At 43.7% G+C, this 20,954-nt stretch overlaps 1 protein-coding gene across 1 annotated transcript in view; it reads left to right on the top strand.

Annotated features, from left to right (window-relative positions):
• The window catches only part of ADAMTS12 (ADAM metallopeptidase with thrombospondin type 1 motif 12), a 574,502-nt gene that overhangs the window by 531,989 nt on the left and 21,559 nt on the right, over positions 1-20,954 (top strand). Inside the window, exon 23 of the mRNA XM_075847593.1 lies at positions 7,159-7,305. Within this exon, the coding sequence (XP_075703708.1) occupies positions 7,159-7,305 (147 nt within the window). The remainder of the gene's footprint in view (positions 1-7,158; positions 7,306-20,954) is intronic.

Below are 20,954 nucleotides of genomic sequence, written 5' to 3'. Positions count from 1 at the left end.
TGTTTGGGCATCCACTTGGCAAATGAGGTTTAACGTATATAAATGTAAAGTTATGCATCTGGGTACGAACAATCTGCATGCATCATATGTCCTAGGGGGAGCTACAGTGGGAGAGTGAATTGTTGAGAAGGATCTGGGTGTACTTGTAGATCATAAACTAAATAACAGAATGCAATGTCAGTCATAGACATAGAAAGGATGCCCTGGAGTTGGAAAAAATACAAAGAAGAGCAACTAAACTAATAAGGGGCATGGAGAATCTAAGTTATGAGGAAAGATTAAAATAATTAAATGTATTTAGTCTTTAAAAGAGACGACTAAGGGGGGACATGATTAACTTATATAAATATATGAATGGCACATACCAAAAATATGGTGAAATCCTGTTCCTTGTAAAACCCCCTCAAAAAACAAGATGACACTCCCTCCGTCTGGAGAAAAAAAAGGATCAAATTGCAGAGGCGACAAGCCTTCTTTACTGTGAGAACTGTGAATCTGTGGAGTAGCCTACCGCAGGAGCTGGTCACAGCAGGGACAGGAGATGGTTTTAACCCCTTCCCGCCGCAGCCCTTTTTCAGATTTTCATTTTCGTTTTTTCCTCCCCACCTTCCAAAGGCCATAACGCCTTTATTTTTCCGTCGATATAGTACTATGAGGGCTTGATTTTTGCGGGACAAGTTGTAGTTTTTCGTAGCACCATTTATTTTGCAGTATAATGTACTAGGAAACGGGGAAAAAATTATTTGTGGGGTAGAAAATGAAAAAAACAGTGATTCCGCCATGGTTTTTTGCGCGCCATTTTTACGGAATTCACTGTACAATTAAAACAACATATTCATTTTATTCTATGGGTCAATACGATTACGCCGATACCAAATATGTGTAGGTTTTTCTATATTTTACTACTTTTACAAGTAAAAACCTAAGTGTAAAAAATAAAATTTATTTTGTTTCGCCAAATTCCGAGAGCCGTAACGTCTTTATTTTTCCGTCGATTAAGTGGTATAAGGGCTTATTTTTTGCGGGATAAGCTGTAGTTTTTAATAATACCATTTTGGTGTAAATGTGACAGTTTGATCACTTTTTATTTCATTTTTTGTGGGAGATTAAGTGAACAAAAAATAGAGATTCTGGCGTTTACAATTTTGTTTTTTTTACGGCGTTCACCGTGCGGGTTAAATAATGATATATTGTGATAGTTCAGACTTTTACGGACGCGGCGATACCAATTATGTTTATTTATTTAATTTTTTACTATGCTCTAGGGGGAAAATGGGAAAAGGGGGGTTTTTTGAACTTTTAATATTTTATTTTTTTTTACACAAAAAAAACAACTTTATGTAACTAATTTTTACATTTTTTATTAGTCCCCCTAGGGGACTTCAACCAGCGATCGTTAGATCGCTTGCACGATATACTGCAATACTAATGTAATGCAGTATATCGTGATTCTGACAGTCTCCTATGAAGCCCTGCCGGAGGCAGAGCTTCTTAGGAGTACCAAGATGGCGGACCTGGGGGACTTCGTCAGACCCCCAGGCAGCCGTGTGAACCAACGGCTCCCCCCAATCTCGCCGCAGGGGGGCCGTTGAGACGTTACAGGGGGTCGCCCCCGTGTTTTTAGTAATTTAAATGCCGCGATCTCTATTGAATGCGGCATTTAACGGGTTAAACAAGCGGGATCGCGCTAAAGCGCGATCCTGCTCGTAACCCGGAAGTGTCGGCTATAACACACAGCCGACAGATTCGCTCTATGGAGCGGACTCAGCCCGTGAGCCCGCTCCATATTCCCCCACCCGGCGTGCGCCGTATATATACGGCGGATGTCGGGAAGGGGTTAAAAAAGGGTTAGATAATTTCGTAGAACGAAAAAATATCAGCACCTATGTGAATGTGTAGAATTTTTGTTTCATCCCTTCCCTTTTCCCATCCCTTGGTTGAACTTGATGGACATGCACTACCGTTCAAAAGTTTGGGGTCACCAAGACAATTTAGTGTTTTCCATGAAAACTCACACTTATATTTATCAAATGAGTTGCAAAATGACTAGAAAATATAGTCAAGACATTGACAAGGTTAGAAATAATGATTTTTATTTTAAATAATAATTTTCTCCTTCAAACTTTGCTTTGGTCTTGGAATGCTCCATTTGCAGCAATTCCAGCATTGCAGACCTTTGGCATTCTAGCTGTTAATTTGCTGAGGTAATCGGGAGAAATTTCACCCCATGCTTCCAGAAGCCACTCCCACAAGTTGGATTGGCTTGATGGGCACTTCTTGCGTACCATACGGTCAAGCTGCTCACACAACAGCTCTATGGGTTGAGATCTGGTGACTGCACTGGCCACTCCATTACAGATAGAATACCAGCTGCCTGCTTCTTCCCTAAATTGTTCTTGCATAATTTGGAGGTGTGATTTGGGTCATTGTCCTGTTGTAGGATGAAATTGGCTCCAATTAAGCGCTGTCCACAGGGTATGGCATGATGGAGTGATAGCCTTCCTTATTCAAAATCCCTTTTACCTTGTACAAATCTCCCACTTTACCAGCACCAAAGCAACCCCAGACCATCACATTACCTCCACCATGCTTGACAAATGGCGTCAGGCACTCTTCCAGCATCTTTTCAGTTGTTCTGCGTCTCACAAATGTTCTTCTATGTGATCCAAACACCTCAAACTTCGATTCGTCTGTCCAGAACACTTTTTTACAATCTTCCTCTGTCCAATGTCTGTGTGCTTTTGCCCATATTAATCTTTTCCTTTTATTAGCCAGATATGGCTTTTTCTTTGCCACTCTGCCCTGAAGGCCAGTATCCCGGAGTCGCCTCTTCACTGTAGACGTTGACACTGGCGTTTTGCGGGTACTATTTAATGAAGCTGCCAGTTGAGCACCTGTGAGGCGTCTATTTCTCAAACTTGAGACTATAATGTACTTGTCTTGTTGCTCAGTTGTGCAGCGGGGCCTCCCACTTCGCTTTCTACTCTGGTTAGAGCCTGTTTGTGCTGTCCTCTGAAGGGAGTAGTACACACCGTTGTAGGAAATCTTCAGTTTCTTGGCAATTTCTCGCATGGAATAGCCTTAATTTCTAAGAACAAGAATAGACTGTCGAGTTTCACATGAAAGCTCTCTTTTTCTAGCCATTTTGAGAGTTTAATCGAACCCACAAATGTAATGCTCCAGATTCTCAACTAGCTCAAAGGAAGGTCAGTTTTATAGCTCCTCTAAACAGCAAAACTGTTTACAGCGGTGCTAACATAATTGCACAAGGGTTTTCAAGTGTTTTCTAATCATCCAACACAGTTAGCAAACACAATGTACCATTAGAACACTGGAGTGATGGTTGCTGGAAATGGGCCTCTATACACCTATGTAGATATTGCATTAAAAACCAGACGTTTGCAGCTAGAATAGTCATTTAGCACATTAACAATGTATAGAGTGTATTTCTGATTAATTTAATGTTATCTTCATTGAAAAAAACTGTGCTTTTGTTTCAAAAATAAGGAAATTTCTAAGTGACCCTAAACTTTTGAACGGTAGTGTATGTCTTTTTTCGACCGTACTAACTATGTAACTTCCCTCCTCTTGTTTTTACTTGCCACTGTCTCTTCTTCCCTCCTCTGTCTCTTCTTCCCTCCTCCCTCTCTACTTCTCTGCTCCCTCCCTTCTTCCCTTCCCTCTCTCTTCTTCCCTCCTTACTTCTACTCCCTCTCTTCTTCCCTCCTCCCTCTCTTTTCACCATCTCTCTCTCTACCTCCCTCCTCTTTCTCGTCGCCCCTTCTCCCTCTCTACATCCCTCCTCTCTTTCTTCTTCCCTACTCTGTCTCTTCTTACCTCCACTGTCACTTCTTACCTCCTCCATCTCTTATTCCCTCCTCCCTCCTTACTTCTCTGTTCCCTCTCTTTTTCCTGCCTATCTCTACTTCGCTTCTCTCTCTTCGTCCCTCCTCTCTCTTAAGTTCCTTTCCCCCTCTCTTCTTCCCTCCTCTGACTTGTCACGATCTGTGGTGTGTGGACCCACTGGGCCGCACCGCCATAGCGGGATGGCAGCTGGTCAGACTACAGTGTACCAAGTCAATATATATATAGTCCAAGCACAAGGGTACCTGTGATAGTCCAGACAGTAGCAACGGCAGGCACAGATGGGATCTTGACGGCAGGAGATGCACAGCAGACTTGGCCGATGTCAGAACTCGACTCCAAAACTATAGTGGGCAGAGGAACAACTACAACACGGGACACAGGATACAGGTAGCAGGGCACGGAACCAATGGGAACAGGATAACACTAAGGGACCATTTGCAAGACTAACAGAGGAATACGAACAACTCTCAGGCAGGGAGTGAAAGGACAGGGCCCCTTTTATAGTCCAGAGTGATTAGGGCTAATTTGTGACATAATTAATGTGCACTGGCCCTTTAAGGCCGGCCACGTGCGTGCGCGCGCCCTACGGGACACAGCTGAGCGGAGGTAAGTGCTGGCATCGCCTAGGAAGGAGATGACGGCCAGCACTCACAGATCCATGGCCGCGGCTGTCGAGGGGTGAGTAGGAACGGCGGTCCGCGGCCGTGGACGCTACATCTCTCTATTTCCCTTCTCTCTCTCTTCTTCCCTTCTCCCTCTCTACTTCCCTTCTTTCTCTTCCCCCCTCCTCTCTCTACTTCCCCTCTCAATCTCTTCTTCCATTCTCCCTCTCTACTTACCTTCTCTCTCTTCTTCCCTCTTCTCTCTCTTCTTCCCTCCTCTCTCTCAACTTCCCTCCTCCCTCTCTTTCTTCCCTCTTCTCTCTCTATTTCCCATCTCTCTCTTCTTCCCTCCTCCCTCTCTACTTCCCTTCTCTCTCTCTTCTGCCCTCCTCTCTCTACTTCCCTCCTCTCGCTCAACTTCCCTCCTCTCTCTCTCTCTACTTCCCTTCTTTCCTCCTCAGTCTCTACCTCTCTCCTCTGTCTCTTTTTTCCTCCTTAGTAATTTCTTCCCTCCTCTGTCACTTCTTCCCTTCTCGGTCTATTCTTCCCTCATCTGTCTCTTCTTCCCTCCTCCCTCTTTACTTCACTCCTCCCTCTTCTTTTCCTTTCTCTCTGTCTACTTCCCTCTCTTCTTCCCTTCTCTCTCTGCTTCCCCCTCCCTCTCTTTTTCCTTTCCCTCACTCAACTTCCGTCCTCTCTCTTCTTCCCTACTCTGTCTTAACTTCCCTCCCATTCTCTTCTTCCCTCCTCTCTCTCTACTTCCCTTCTCTCTCTTCTTCCCTTCTCCCTCTCTGCTACCCTCCTCTCTCTCTACTTCTCTTCTCTCTCTATTCCCCTTTTCCCTATCTACTTCCCTTCTCTCTCTTCTTCCCACCTCTCTTCTTACTTTCTCCCTCCTCTTTCTCCTTTGCTCCTCTGACTCCATCATCTCTGTCTCTCTTCTCTCTCTCTCTCTCTCTCTGACTCCTCTTATTTACTTTGTTTGTTTCTTTCCTACTCTTATTCCCTCTTCTCTGCCTCTCTCACTATTCTCTCTCCCTCTCTCTACACCTTCTCATTCACTTTCTATCCTCCTTTCCTCTTTGTCTTCATTCCTCCTTTCTCTACCTCCCTCATCTTCCTTTCTCTCTTCTTCACTCCTCTTCCTCCCTCTCTTCTTACCTTCTCTCTATACTTCCCTTCTGACTTCTTCCCTCCTCTTCCTTAACTTCCCTCCCCCTCTCTTCTTCCCTCCTTTCTCTCTACTTCCCTTCTGTAACTCATCATCCCATCTCCCTCTCTACTTCCCTTCTCTCTCTTCTTACCTCCTCTCTCTCTACTTCCCTTCTCTCTCCTCTTTACTTCTCACTCTCTGCTTCCCTTCCCTCTCTTCTTCCCTTCTCTCTCTTCTTCCCTCCTTTTTCACTCTTCTTCCCACCACTCTCTCAACTTCCCTCCTCCATCTCTTTTTCCCTCTTCTCTCTCAACTTCCCTTCTCTCACTTCTTCCCGCCTCCCTCTCTACTTCCCTTCTCGCTCTTCTTCCCTTCTCTCTCGCTCTCTTCTTTCCTCCTCTCGCTCTACTTCCCTCTTCTCCCTCTTCTCTCTCTTCTTCCCTCTCTCTACTTCCCTCCTCTCTTTCAACTTCCCTCCTCCCGCTGTTCTTCCCTCCAATCTCTCTATTTCCCTTTTCTTTCTTCTTCCCTCCTCCCTCTCTATAAAAGTCTGAGATTGGAATATCCTTTCATCTCTATATTAATTAAAAGTTCTCCATCTTTCTAATATCCTTTAGGTGGAATTGATACATTTCACATGCCAGTCTTAATATAGAGAAAGTTTGCATAAAATGCACCTAATTTATTAAGAAATAAATAAGGTGCATCTCTGGCAATCCGTTCGCCAGAAAATGAAATAAACACAAACCCTGAGCTGGCATAGATTTGTGTCATAATTTGTGCCAGTTCCTGGCATAAATAATGGAAAAATTGTCTGGCCGTGGTGGCCTGCCCCTTCTGCTAAGCTCCACCAACTTTTTGAAAGTGACGAGAATCGGCAGAATTCCAGGTGTAAAAAAGTTTACCATTTGTGTTTCAGTTCCTCATCAGTTTTTCAAATATTTGTTTGCTGTCAGTGAATGAGAACACTGCATGTTTACATTCAGGAGCAGTAAACCTGTACAAAGCTTTCAGCTGAGAAGTGGATACAATTGTCTCCAGTCCAGGTAATGCTCTGTGAGCTAAACGGCCTGGACTCCAGACTGCTAAATTGTAGCGAACTAGGGCCATGTTCATACTGAGGAATTTCTGTGGCGGAATCCGCTGTAGATTCCGCCACAAGATTCCGCCTCCCATTCATTTCAATGGGAAGTGGATGATTCTTTTCCCCCCTTGCTGATTTTTTCAGCTAGCAGACAAAAGAAGCATCCTGCCCGATCTTCGGGCGGATTCTGCCCAAACTTCCCATTGAAGTGAATAGGAGTAGGAAGCTTCCTGCCGGAATAATTCTGCGGCTGATTTAGCGGACCCATCATGCAATATCCGCTGTGTGAACATAGCTTAGCAGAGACATTTGTCTCTGCTAGGCAGCTGATGTGTTTAGCTCACAGAGCATTGCCTATACAATTGTGATACAATCTAAATGGGTGTAGAATGTTTTGTCTTAATAGAAATAGATCTTTTATTACATTATTTTTCTCCTCGCCTTTACTTCAGTGCTCAAAGACATGTGGCCATGGAATTCGTCAACGAGAAGTATTTTGCCCAAAGGAAAATCGTTGTGATTTAAAAAAGAGCCCAGTCATTATAATAAATTGTAGCCTGGACCCATGTGTACGTTGGGAAACAAGCAACTGGACAGAGGTACAATGTATATTTCTCTATGTGTGTGTTCTATGTACTATTATTAAGACATTGGTGCAGTATCGGGGATGGTCTTTATCGTGTGTGATCTATGCGCACATCAGCCTCCTTCGGCACTACCGATGGCTTGTTATCCACGGCTTGTGACCACTATTAATCTTACTTTTAATTGTATAGCAGTGTTGTTTAGACATTGAATGGCACTGTTATTATATTACTTTATATATGGAGCTGTGATTTGAGCACTGTATGATGGTATTATTTGAGTACTGTATGGTAGTATTTACATTGTATGGCACTCTACAGTATAATATTTTTGCAGTGTATAGGGATGGCAGTGACTATTTAGCATGGTTATTTAGGCAACTGTATGGAAGTGTTATTTGGCCAACCTATGGCTGTGTTATTTGGGCACCATGGTTATAATTACAAACTGTATGGTATGGTTATTTGTACACTGTATGACCGTACACAAAATGAGGATGGGCGCACAGGGCATCTTCCAATTTAAAGCCAGCCCTCCTCAGTATCCTCTATGAAGCCCAAAATAATGACAATGCTCAGGGACAGAAATATCTGTAGTCCTGGCAGGGACTGGCTGGGATATTTTAGTCTGCGGGGTAAGCACACGGTACTGGCCCAAGAGTAGCAGTCCATCCTTAACCTGCTTACCTACGACTACTGTATAAAGGTGGTTGAGGTAACCGGGCTTTAAATTGTTAAAAGACAGCAGCTGGTTGTGTTTTCATCATGGGATGGCACTAGCAAACTAGCACCGATTAGGTCCTGTTCACACATCGGTGTTTCCATTGCTCTGCTCCATCAGAGGAGCAGAACAACAAAAATACCAGAAGCACAGGTACAGTTGCATGACGGACACCATCGGCGCCTGATGGAATAAATTGACCTTAATGGGTTCCCAACTGGTTTCAGTCATGGTGTCCGTGGTCGTACCGAAAACAATAGCACTGCATTGTTTCCCGTATTTTCGCCTAGATCTGTGACAGAGGCCCCTAATGGAGCCTCCAACACAGATGTGAATAGGCCGATACTTGCATAATGTTACTGAACAAAACTCACTATACAAGGACCAATATTACCAATAATACCACTATACAAAGTCCAAATAATTCAGCCACACCATGACCACATACTGACTGAAGAATATTACCATCATGTTACTGGATTAAAACCACTGTACAAAGACGAATATTACCAACATGAAGTGACCATATGGTGGTAGTTATACACAGGCCTCCTTTGTGCCCCCACACATTAATAATACCCCCTTTGTGCCCCATATAGATTTAATGCTTCCTCAGAGCCCCACAGAGTAACTATGTGCCCACATACTGTAATAATGTCCCATTTGCTCCAAATAAATGAAAGTGAAAAAAAAACAAAAAACATCTAAACACCATTCAGCAACAAGCGTTAGGGTCTTGTTCTTGTCCTCTACAACCCAGCGCATGTGCCAGGACATTGATGTCCTCTATGTCCCAGCTTTTGGAAAAAGAACGTCCCGCTGCCATTGACGTGCCCACTTCTCCTCCGGGCCCAGTTGCATTTGCAGGAGGTGCTACCAGACGCAAGGGGGGAGGGTACCCACCAATGACAGCCAGTTGATTTTTATACATCTCTGACATGAGGCCTTTTTGAGGATGGTACTGGGCATATGCCCAGGCTGCTTCCCCTAACGCCAGTCATGTAGAGCCCTCAGCAGGCAATCAAACCTCCCTTGCAACACAATTCCCCACATAGAGCCCTCAGCAGTCAGAGCCCCCCTTGCAGTATAATTCTTCCCATAGAGCCCTCAGCAGTCAGACCCCTCCTCGCAATATAATAACTACTTTGTATGCAATGGGGGTTCTGAGCGTCTAAATTCGACTGCTGAGGGCTCTATGTGGGAAAGGAAATATACTGCGGGGGGGGGGGGGCCTGAACGTCTGACTGATTGCTGAGGGCTTTATGGGGCATAACTTTGGCAGATCTGTCAGACGACCAATCACTTTTTTAACTGGAACTTAGCTTGCTGCTCCTCTATTGGTTCCCAGGTCTGCAGAGGCAGCTGCACTCTTCCTGGCGCCAGGGCAGCGTCATTGGCTTGTTCTATCAGACGTGCCTATCATGCCGCACATCTGCTGGATACTGCAGGCTTTTCTTAAAGCTGTAGCGTGGCCACGGCAGGCGGCGGTGTTCATGGGAATGGGCAGGCCCTAAAATTCTATTGGGGGACTGGCACGGGGGGCACATGCCCCCTGGTCCAGCCTTCCTCTGAGTCCTAGGCACATCTATGGTAGTGCTTACTGGGCAGGTTTCACACATGTATGTCAAGCTTATGTTCTTTCAATGCCAAAGTGATTCCTCATCCAACCTTACTATTTAAAGGGGTATTCCAGTTGTATCTACTAAAGCCTCTTTATTGGATAATTAAAAGTTATATTTATAAATTTTCTTAGAAAATGTATGTACCAATTCCTCATAGTTGTCAAGATCTCTGCTTGTAGTCATTAAATATGAACCTTCATGGTTTACTTCCAGAGGTTGGACATCTATCCTCGTCATGTGATGCTCACACAGTTGTGCTGCTTGTTACATGGGAGCGGTGGCATCCACATTCCCTGTAACAGCTGCATGTGCTGCCTCTATGGTACATACACCCTTACATATGACAGCTCTAATAGCTGTACTGTAATAAGTTGTGTAGCTGTCCGATGAATTGGAAAGAAGTAAAGAATAAAGGGTCTCATTCAAACATTGCAAGCAGAGCTCTTGAAAGCCACCAGAAATAGATACACAAAATGTATTGACTTAAACTGGAAAGGCGCTGTCATATCTCCTGACATAGTAAATACTAATGTTCCCCATGAAATAACAATTCCATTAATTGCCATTCCTTGTTTCTCCTAGAAATTTATGAATAAATTGTTGATTAGGGCGTGTCCCTACACAGTCTCATTCTGTCAGCACTGATTGGGCAAAGTCAGTCTATCCAGGGACACCCCCCCCCCCCCCAAACTAGTAACACCCAGCTGTCAATTTATTTATAAATTTCCAGGAGGAATAACAGAGGAACGGAACAACGTAGACTCCCAATAAAAGATGTCCTTAATTATTATTTCACGTGGAATACACTTTTTTACAAAGGTCTCATTCAGACGAGTGTATATCTTGCCTGTGTGACGGTTGTTAAAACAACGGCCGTCACACGGACTCATATATTTCAATGGGGCCGTTCACATGACCGTTGTTTCAAATGAGTGTGTGAAGGCTCCGTGAGAAAATAGGACATGTCTATGGGGGATGCGTGATAACGTGTCCTGCACGGGTGCACCTCGGAAGTGAAATACAGCAGTTTTTCACTTCCGAGGGGGGGCCACGTCCATGTGAAGGTAACCTTAAACAGACATGTCAGGAGAGGTGACAGGTATAAGCAGATCAGTGATTCCATTTAGTGATTATTTCTCCCCACAAAGGAGACCCCTCTATGCAATAACCTCATCTAGACAAGTCACTTGATATTAGGTACATATCGATAGTGGTACCCTCCTTCCTCTGTGTACCCCCAGGCTATGAGTATGTGTATGTGATCCCTTAGGTAGTGACCTGGTTCCAGTGTCATATATGTGGTCTTATTCCACAGTGATTCCGCCTGGCAAGTGATAATATTTTTTCTTAATAAAGTGGCAGGTTGGTTAATGACACTTTTTCTTGGCTTTTATTGTGTTAAGTGATAAGTTATCACGCTGCAGCAACTTATCAGTGGCAAGTTAAAGGGGTTGTCCAGGTTGGGGCTGTTTTTTGTACTGATGACCTATCCACAGTAACCCATCATGGCCGCTATACATTGGTCGGGGCCTCACCGGCTCTGCATAGCTTCTGGCGATGGAGGCAGCAGGAACAGCTGATCGGTGCGGGGTCCGGGTGTCGGACCCCCACCGATCATATACTGATGACCTATCCTGTGGATAGGTTATCAGTATAAAAAAAAACAACAGTCAAGTTTGCTGCATCTGTAAGAGCCATTTACATGACACAATAAGCAATGGTTGAGTAGCGATATCATTCCATTCATTAAAACTTCGCTTTTCCTCACCGAGTTGGATGATAAACTTCCATCGATGCAAGGGATTTTTTACATATTCGTTGACGGCTTAGATCATTTACTCACAAACTATTTTGAACTAGAATCACTTTAGTAAAAGTTGAAACAAAATCTCTAAAACAGAAACCTGATGGACCCATTGATGGTCCATAGCAGAAAGTCATAGTCAAGAACAGAAGACATAAGGCCATTGTTACAGCCTGGTTCATATGATACCCATGAAAAGAACCAACCAGGCGGCAAGATTCACCCATAGCACCCTCTTTCTCACGTTAGTTAGGGTCGAGGTTCTCAGCTGGCCCTAGGACTTTGGTGCCCCTAGCTAGTCTGGTGGTTTATTCTCTGGATAACATCAGCGGAAGGGGAACCGGACAATAATGAGGCTGAAGTTAAGCAGTTCAAGGTTCACATCTGATGATGGAGCAGAGCTGACTACTTGGTACAGATGCAGTAGTCAGCAAGGTAATCCGGCAATCCAGAGTTCCGTAATTGTGATGTAGCAGAGCTGGGTGTCTGGTACTGAAGCAGTAGTCATAAGGGTAGTCAGACAATCTAGGATTAGGGTACAGTGATGTAGCAGAGTTGGATCCAAGGTAGTCGGGATGGTAGTCAGGTTTAGGGTAGGGTGATGTATCAGAGCTGGGTGCGTAGTACTGAGCAATAGTCACAAGGGTAGCCAGGCAATCCAGGGTTCGAAAGCAGTAACGTAGCAGAGCCAAGTTTGCGGTACAGGGGATTATCCAAAAGAGTTATCAGGAACAGAAACAATTCATAACAATAAAGTTCAATGTTAGGATAGCACAACCAGATTAGGGATAACTGGCACTGATGCCAGCGTGCAGGGGATTTAAACCCCAGCGCTCTGACTGGTCGTGTGGCAGTGCACTCTGGACATGCGCCGCCTGCCATCCCAGATGCTGGAAAAGAGGCTTTATTTGTGCCAAAAACATGACTATAGGATGCAGCAGAATTCCCAGACGTAATATTTCTGTGGGGCAATCAATTTATCTCACATTGTCGCCCTCACGGTTTGCCACATAATTTTTTCGACTGCAAATCTGGAATTCTGTATCTTTCCGATCACATATCACTGATCATCTGAACAATACATGTTGAAGGTTACAGGAGCAAGGAACAAATCACTGCATCAGTAAGCAGTTCAAAAAACGAAACGGTATTTATAGTAGAGACTTTATTGGTTGTCGTCAAATTAAAGGAACACTCCAAACAATACTGGTATAACATTGTGTATCAGTTTTGCCTTCAGCGTTCCTTTAAAAGTAAAAATCCCTTATCGCTAATAAGGATAACATTTTGGGAAAAACAATGTACATTGTTAGCAGTGATAACATTTTCTAGGCATCCATCACCATGACAACAAAAAATCCTTTACATATTTAACAGTTTTTTAACCAGAACAATATCTATCAATTTATTTATAGCGTTTGGTGATTGACATTATAAGAAAAAAATGTCAAAAACATTTTTGGATTCATTGTATCTTCATAAATTTGTATGCAAATAATAATGTACTTTTTATACAGTCAAATGTTTTCCAAAAAATGGCATGGAGAATCTACACAGACTGAAAAATAAAAAATAAATGAACACGGGGGTAACAGATAAAGTCAAAAATGTCCCCCCTATAAGGTGCGGAGGTAACAGTTGCAACTAGTCCCATAAGAGGACACCAGTATTATTGAACATGGTAGGTGGGGGCTTTGTTACAAATTTTGCATTGATGCCCAGGAATCTCTGCACCCTGGAGATCGAGCGGGCACCACTGCCAACGGGAGGAGAACTTGTGACTGACATCAGCACACACGCGCTGCGCTAACTACTGGGATCGGAGAAACCTCCATCCAAAAAATAATGAAATCAAAAATCATACAAAACAAGTAAAGAAAAAATTTTAGGACAAAAAGCAAGAAAACGGTAAAAAACATATTTGTATCCCTTTACTAATAATAACAGTTATCTCATCTATTAACCCCTTCCCGACACAGACATTTTTCAGATTTAAATTTTTTCCTCCCCACCTTCCAAAAGCCATAACTTTTTAATTTTTCTGTCTATATAGTCCTATGAGGGCTTGATTTTTGCAGGACGAGATGTAGTTTTTCGTACTACCATTTATTGTACCATATAATGTACTAGGAAATGGAAAAAAATATATTTGTGGAGTAGAAAATGAAAAAAAACAGCGATTCCTCCATTGTTTTTTGCGCTTCGTTTTTACAAAATTCACCTTGCAATTAAAACGACATGTTAACTTTATTATGCGTGTCAATACGATTACGGCGATATCAAATTTATATAGTTTTTTCTATATTTTACTACTTTTACAGGAAAAAACTAACTGTGAAAAATAAGATTTATTTTGTGGCGCCAAATTTTGAGAGCCATAGCTTTATTATTTTTCAGTCGATTAAGTGGTATGAGGTCTTATTTTTACGGGATAAGCTGTAGTTTTTATTGCCACCATTTTGGGGTACATGTAAAGTTTTGATCACTTTTTAGTCCATTTTATGTGGGAGATGAGGTGACCAACAAATAGCGATTCCGGTGTGTAAATTCTTTTTTGTTACGGCGCACACCGTGCGGGTTAAATAATGATATATTGTTCAGACTCTTACGGATGCGGCGATACCAATTATGTTTATTTAATTTTTTACAATGCTTTAGGGGGATAATGTGTAAAGGGTTTTATTTTTTTTAAATTATAATTTTATTTCACTGATGTTTACTTTTTTTTATTAATTATCATGTCATCAGGGCATAATAGGAGCACAAAGATGGCAGACCTGGGGGTCTTCATTAGGCCCCCAGGCTGCCATAGCAGCCATCGCCAACCCGTGATTGCATTGCGGGGGGGGGGGCGCGATGAGCTGCAAGAGGGGGTCGCACCCACTTTCTAACGATTTAAAGAGGCTCTGTCACCAGATTTTGCAACCCCTATCTGCTATTGCAGCAGATCGGCGCTGCAATGTAGATTACAGTAACGTTTTTATTTTTTAAAAACGAGCATTTTTGGCCAAGTTATGACCATTTTTGTATTTATGTAAATGAGGCTTGCAAAAGTACAAGTGGGCGTGTTTAAAGTAAAAGTCCAAGTGGGCGTGTATTATGTGCGTACATCGGGGCGTTTTTACTACTTTTACTAGCTGGGCGTTCTGACGAGAAGTATCATCCACTTCTCTTCAGAACGCCCAGCTTCTGGCAGTGCAGACACAGCCGTGTTCTCGAGAGATCACGCTGTGTCGTCACTCACAGGTCCTGCATCGTGTCAGACGAGCGAGGACACATCGACCACATCGGCTACAGTTGATTCTGCAGCAGCATCGGCGTTTGCAGGTAAGTCGATGTAGCTACTTACCTGCAAACGCTGATGCTGCTGCAGAATCAACTGTAGCCTCTGGTGCCGATGTGTCCTCGCTCGTCCGACACGATGCAGGACCTGGGGCAGGAAGTGAGTGACGTCACAGCGTGATCTCTCGAGAACACGCTGTGTGTCTGCACTGCCAGAAGCTGGGTGTTAACGAACAGAAGTGGATGATGCTGATTCGTCAGCATCATACACTCCCATTCCTAACGCCCAGCTAGTAAAAGTAGTAAACACGCCCCGATGTACGCACATAATACACACCCACTTGGACTTTTACTTTTAAACACGCCCAGTTGTACTTTTGCAAGCCTCATTTGCATAAATACAAAAATGGTCATAACTTGGTCAAAAATGCTCGTTTTTTAAAAATAAAAACGTTACTGTAATCTACATTGCAGCGCCGATCTGCTGCAATAGCAGATAGGGGCTGCAAAATCTGGTGACAGAGCCTCTTTAAATGCCACGGTCGCCATTGACCGCAGGATTTAATGGATTAAACTAATGTGATCCCGCTTGTTACTGTGAAGTGTCGGCTGCAGCATACAGCCGACACCTGCATTGTTTGGAGCGGGCTTAGCCCGTTCCATACTTCCTCTACCCGGTTATGACGTATGGATATGTCAAATGTCGGGAAGGGTGGAAAGTGCAAAGCATTCTAAATGAATGTTGCCATTGATATTTCTTATACATTATACCATTATAAAAAAATAAAAATAAATTGTATGCTAACTTAAGCCTCATTCATATCGGGTTTAGTGCATATGTCTGGAATGCTCCTGATGTACACACTAAACGTGTCCATAGGGCTATATTGGCCTGTCAAGGGCTATAAGAGTATCCTTTTGGTCTCTGTCAGGCTGATATACGTTGGTATAACTTTTTTGGAAGGATGGAATAGTGTAGTAGACTACGCTATTCCATCCTTAGGTATCTTGCAAATAAAACGTATACCAGATGAGTGACGGATGCCATTAATCACAGGTTTGCATTAAACATGTATGTTCGAGATCTTCCCCAGGGCCGAGTCCATGGGAACAGCATCAGGTAGAACCCGGCCCAGAGATTCCGGCCCTGGGGAAGCTCCTGACATCACTGCCAATAGATGGAAGAGTTTTTAACTGGGGAGTCCAAGGCCAGAGCATCAAAAGCAGGGCCGGCCTTAGGTTGGATGATGACCTGTGCGGGACTTTCTATTGCTGCCCCGCACAAATGGAAAATTAACCACATATATAGACACGCACACAGTGGCGGATTAAGTAGACCATAGGCCCTGGGCTGTTCCCCAAACTTGGGCCCCCCTTCCCCACCGCCGCTCTGCCGTGTCCATAGTGAACACCACCTTTATGCGCGAGCATTGACAAATGGGTGTTACGATTCCCCTTGTCAAAGGGCTGTGACCCTACATACTGACAGTCTCCAACCATCGCTGACAGTATCACACTTCCTCTTGACAATGGGTATGGTAACACACATTTGTCCATTAGTCCTGGGTACACAAACACATGAAGAATACAAGGATTTCCTAAAACAGACATGTCAGGAGAGGGGACAGATCCCCTATAGATCCAGTGACTCACAGGTGATGTCTTCTCTGATGGGAGTCGTTTTCTTTCCTTCTCCATCTGACGCAGACCGTTATGGCGACTTCTCCTGATAAGACATCTTTGCCCCGCTCTTCTGCAGCCTTTTCCAGCCTCTATAGAAACACACGAATTTCCACACAAATTTAAACACCAAGGCCCAGTACCATACATTAAAGGGGTTGTCCGGGCACAGACCATTTTTTATACTGAGAACCTATCGATGTGCCCGGACAACCCCTTTTACTCAGACTAATACATTTTGACCCCACACTAGATAGTAGAATACATACAAACCCCAGACCTTCTAAACTATTGCAGTTCCCAGACCCCCCTAAACAAATACAGACCCCAGAACAAGCACCCTAAATAAATACAGACCTCAGACCGGACCCCTAAATACAAACCCCAGACCCGACCCCCTACACTAATAATGACCCTAAACCTGACTCCCTTAATACAGACCCCAGACTAGACCCCCTAAACTAATACAGACCCCTAAACTAATACAGACCCTAGACAAGGCCCCCTAAATACAGACCGAATAAACTAATACAGACCCCAGACCCCTAAATACAGACCTCCTAAATACAGACCCCAAACCTCAAACCAATACAGACCCCCTAAATACAGACCTCAGACCCCTAAATACATACCCCCTAAATACATACCCCCTAAATACAGACCCCAGACCTGACCCCCTACACTATTAATGACCCCAGACCTGACTCGCTTAAGTAATACAGTCCCCAGACCAGACCCCCTAATCTAATACAGACCCCAGACCAGACCCCTAAATAAAGACCCCTAAGCTAATATAGACCCTAGAACAGGCCCCCTAAATAGACCCCATAAACTAATACATACCCCAGACGTCAAACTAATACAGACCCCCTAAATATACAGACCCTAAACCCCTTAAACTGATACAGACCTCAGACCCCCTAAATACAGACCCCCAGACCCCTTAAACGAATACAGACACCAAACTTCCTAAATACAAACTAGACCCCCTAAATACAGTCCCCAAACCAGACCTCCTAAATACAGTCCCCAAACCAGACCCCCTAAATACAGACCACTTAAACAAATCCATCCCCTTATACTTACATAGCAGCTCACCTCAGTCTTCTCTGTGAAGTCTTGAGGCTGCTCATGGATCTGCGGTCATGTGACCAGCAGGTCTCTAAACAGTAGTAAGAACTTCAGATATGAGGTCATGTGACCTTATGTCTAAAGGTCCTTTTGCAGGACATATAAAATGTCGTATTCGCAGCAAAAACGCGACAAAACGACATTGTACTTTGGGCTGCCATGGTTCCCCCGGGAGCCTTGGTTCCCGGGGGGCCGCCCAAAACACCCTATGATGATCCGCCATTGCACGCACATGCTGGAACATATATACTGTACATACATTAAGACATATTTAGTCACATAGACACATACACACATATGCACACACACACACACACACACACACATATATGTATATATACACATACAGGAGACACACATATATACACACATATATACATATACTGGAACATATACAAATACATAAAGGCACATATATATATATATATATATACATATATATATATACACAGGCAAATCTATATACATACACACACAGGGACATATATACCTGCACAGAGACACATACACACACTGACCCATATATACCCACACAGGCACACATATGCACAGTACAGATAATATAGTAGATGTTACCTGCATTTCTATGTAACACCACAGATAATACAGTGATAACTCTCTGAGTACAGATAGTGTAGTGATGTTATCTGCAGTCCCATGTAACACCACAGATAACATACTCTGATAACTAAGTACAGATGATGTAGTGGATGTTATCTGCAGTAATATGTAACACCACACATACATCACACACAGTGATAACTCCCTAAGTACAGACAATGTAGTAACACCGCCATATGTAACACCACAGATATCACAACCTGATAATTATACTAACACAGGCGAACACACACTCACACACGGACACACACACACACACACACGCACGCACACATATATATATATATATATATATATATATATATATAAATATACACAGACACACACACACACAGAAAAGTATACACATACACAGAGACAGATATATACACATACAGACACATATATAGATACAAAGGCATATAGGCACACATATACACATACATACTGGAACAAATACACATATACATACACAGAGACATATAGACACACATAGGCACTTACCATCTCTCCTTGCTGACAGGCTCACGGATTCTTTCAGGACGGGCTGTGGGCGGAGCTTTCTCCTCTCTTCTTGCTGCATTTGCCTTTAGACACAGGAACAATTACAATGCAGGAGGGGGTGGCGGCGGCTAGTTTCAGTGGCGCCGCTGCCCCTTTAGAGAGGCAGCAGGCCGCCTGAGCCGAAATGCTCACCTCGCCTCATGAACGATGTGGCCCTGCCCCTGTAGATAGTGCCACACAGCCCCCTGTAGGTAGTGCCACACAGCTCCCTGTAGGTAGTGCCAAACAGCCCCCCTCGTAGGTAGTCCCACAAAGCCCCACTTGTAGGTAGTCCCAGACAGCCCCCCTCATAGGTAGTCCCACACAGCCCCACTCCCTGGTCGTGCCACAAAGCCCCTCCCTGTAGATAGCGCCATTGGGGCTCCCTCTAGAAATGGAATCCCCACCCAGAGCCTTGCAGATGCTCTGGCAGGGGATTCCTCTCTTGGAGGAGCCGCTGAAGTCATTGTCCATATATGGGTAGTGACGTCCGGCGCTTCTCCCTGATCGGAATCCCCGGGCAGAGTGTCGGCAATTTTCTAGCCGGGGATTCCACTCCTGCCCCTGACTTCACTGATCATATATGGACAGTGACCTCAGGGGCTCCCTCTGGAAGCGGAATCCCTGGCCAGTGTGTCAGCAACGCTCTGGCCGGGGATTCCGATCTGGGAGAAGCCCCTGATGTCACTGTCCCAAGGGTAGTGGGCCTCCTGGCACTTGCCCGGGTTCGCCGGGTGCTGACGCCGGCCCTGATGGTGACCATTCAGATTAATAGCCTAAGTTTGTCAGCAGCTCTACTCTTTGTCTCAAAGAGTGGGGTCCCCGAATGAGGACCCCTCTCTATGATACCTAATAGGGCATATGTACAGGGATTGTTCTGGTGGACAAATAGATAACAACTTTGAACAATCCCTCTTTGCCGAGTGTTCCGCCGATAGGCTCCCCAGCGATCCGCTGTAATCTGTGGGAGATTCTGACAGTAATTGTTCAATATCCTTATAGCGCCATCACAGGAGAAATTAATCATTGCATAGTTACCATTGAAATCAATGGGCTCTCTCCAGTCTGGCTCACAAATATTAACTTGCTATATGGTATTTAAAAATGGGTTTTCTAAAACAGACAATACTTTTAAATGGTTAATATAATTTTTCTATAATGATATATAAGAATGTGTCACAGTGTCTCTGCTGTTATATATACAGTCCATTTATCATCTGCCCGAGCTACACGCTGTGATTAACCTTACTGAAATGATACACTCCTTTAAAAAGATTACTCACATCCTTCAAGAAAGCGAAAGTCTGCTACTTGTAATTAATATCCACTTATGAACATCATCGGAGTATTACGGGTGATAAAGAGCAAATAACTTAATGTGTACAATTATTTCTGAGGTTTTTATTATAGAGAGCATTTTAATTGACCCTTATGTCCCCAGGACATAATGTTAAGTTAATTTATGTTACTTATTGTAAAATGTTCATCTAGCTATCACTGAAATAACATATCTCCTTCCAAGGTGAAGATTTATATCATCAATGTACCTGACCTAGGTCACCCCTAATTGCTTTGTGCTTGTATATAGCACCATATCATGCGAAGACCTCATATCATTATTATTATGTGATAGAACATTGACCTGTAATACTGCCAATTGTCACTGATTGGGTGTGGGTGTAGGACAATAGTGGACCAGCCACAGACACTGTTTACACTACCAGCATAGTTACCTTTCTTAAAGAAGACCTGTCACTAGGTCATATAAGTTGAACTGGTTTACTGACCTGAATAGTGCTGTCTCCCGAATTCCGGCGCTGTTTACTTTTTTCCTGGACCCACCCCCCTCTCCCGTTCCAGAGATATAGGCCACTGTTGTGTTGGCTTCTTATATGCTAATTTGATTTAGTTAGCCAACAGGGTGCAGCTAGCTTCCCTGCCTTTGATACTGACCAATCAGTGTGAGGCATCTTGAAAGTAGTTCACATCATGTTGACTAACTACAGCAAATTAGCATATAGGGAGCCAACACAACAGTGGGCTATACCTCTGGAACAGGGGTGTCCTGGTAAAAAACAAAACAGAGCTGGAATCAGGGGGACAACACTATTCAGGTCAATTAACCAGTTCAACTTTAACAGAGCCATGACAAAAATTGTGGATCCCCTTGACTTGGATCCTTTTATCTTATGTACGAAAGATACATTCTTATATACTACTTTTTAGATCAAAAGGGAGAAATGGAGTATGGCTCAAAAAAGGGGGAAACATTCCTAAACCC

The sequence above is a fragment of the Rhinoderma darwinii genome, chromosome 1, assembly GCF_050947455.1.
Source record: "Rhinoderma darwinii isolate aRhiDar2 chromosome 1, aRhiDar2.hap1, whole genome shotgun sequence".
NCBI lineage: Eukaryota > Metazoa > Chordata > Amphibia > Anura > Rhinodermatidae > Rhinoderma > Rhinoderma darwinii.
This window is presented reverse-complemented; position numbering and strand designations above follow the sequence as displayed.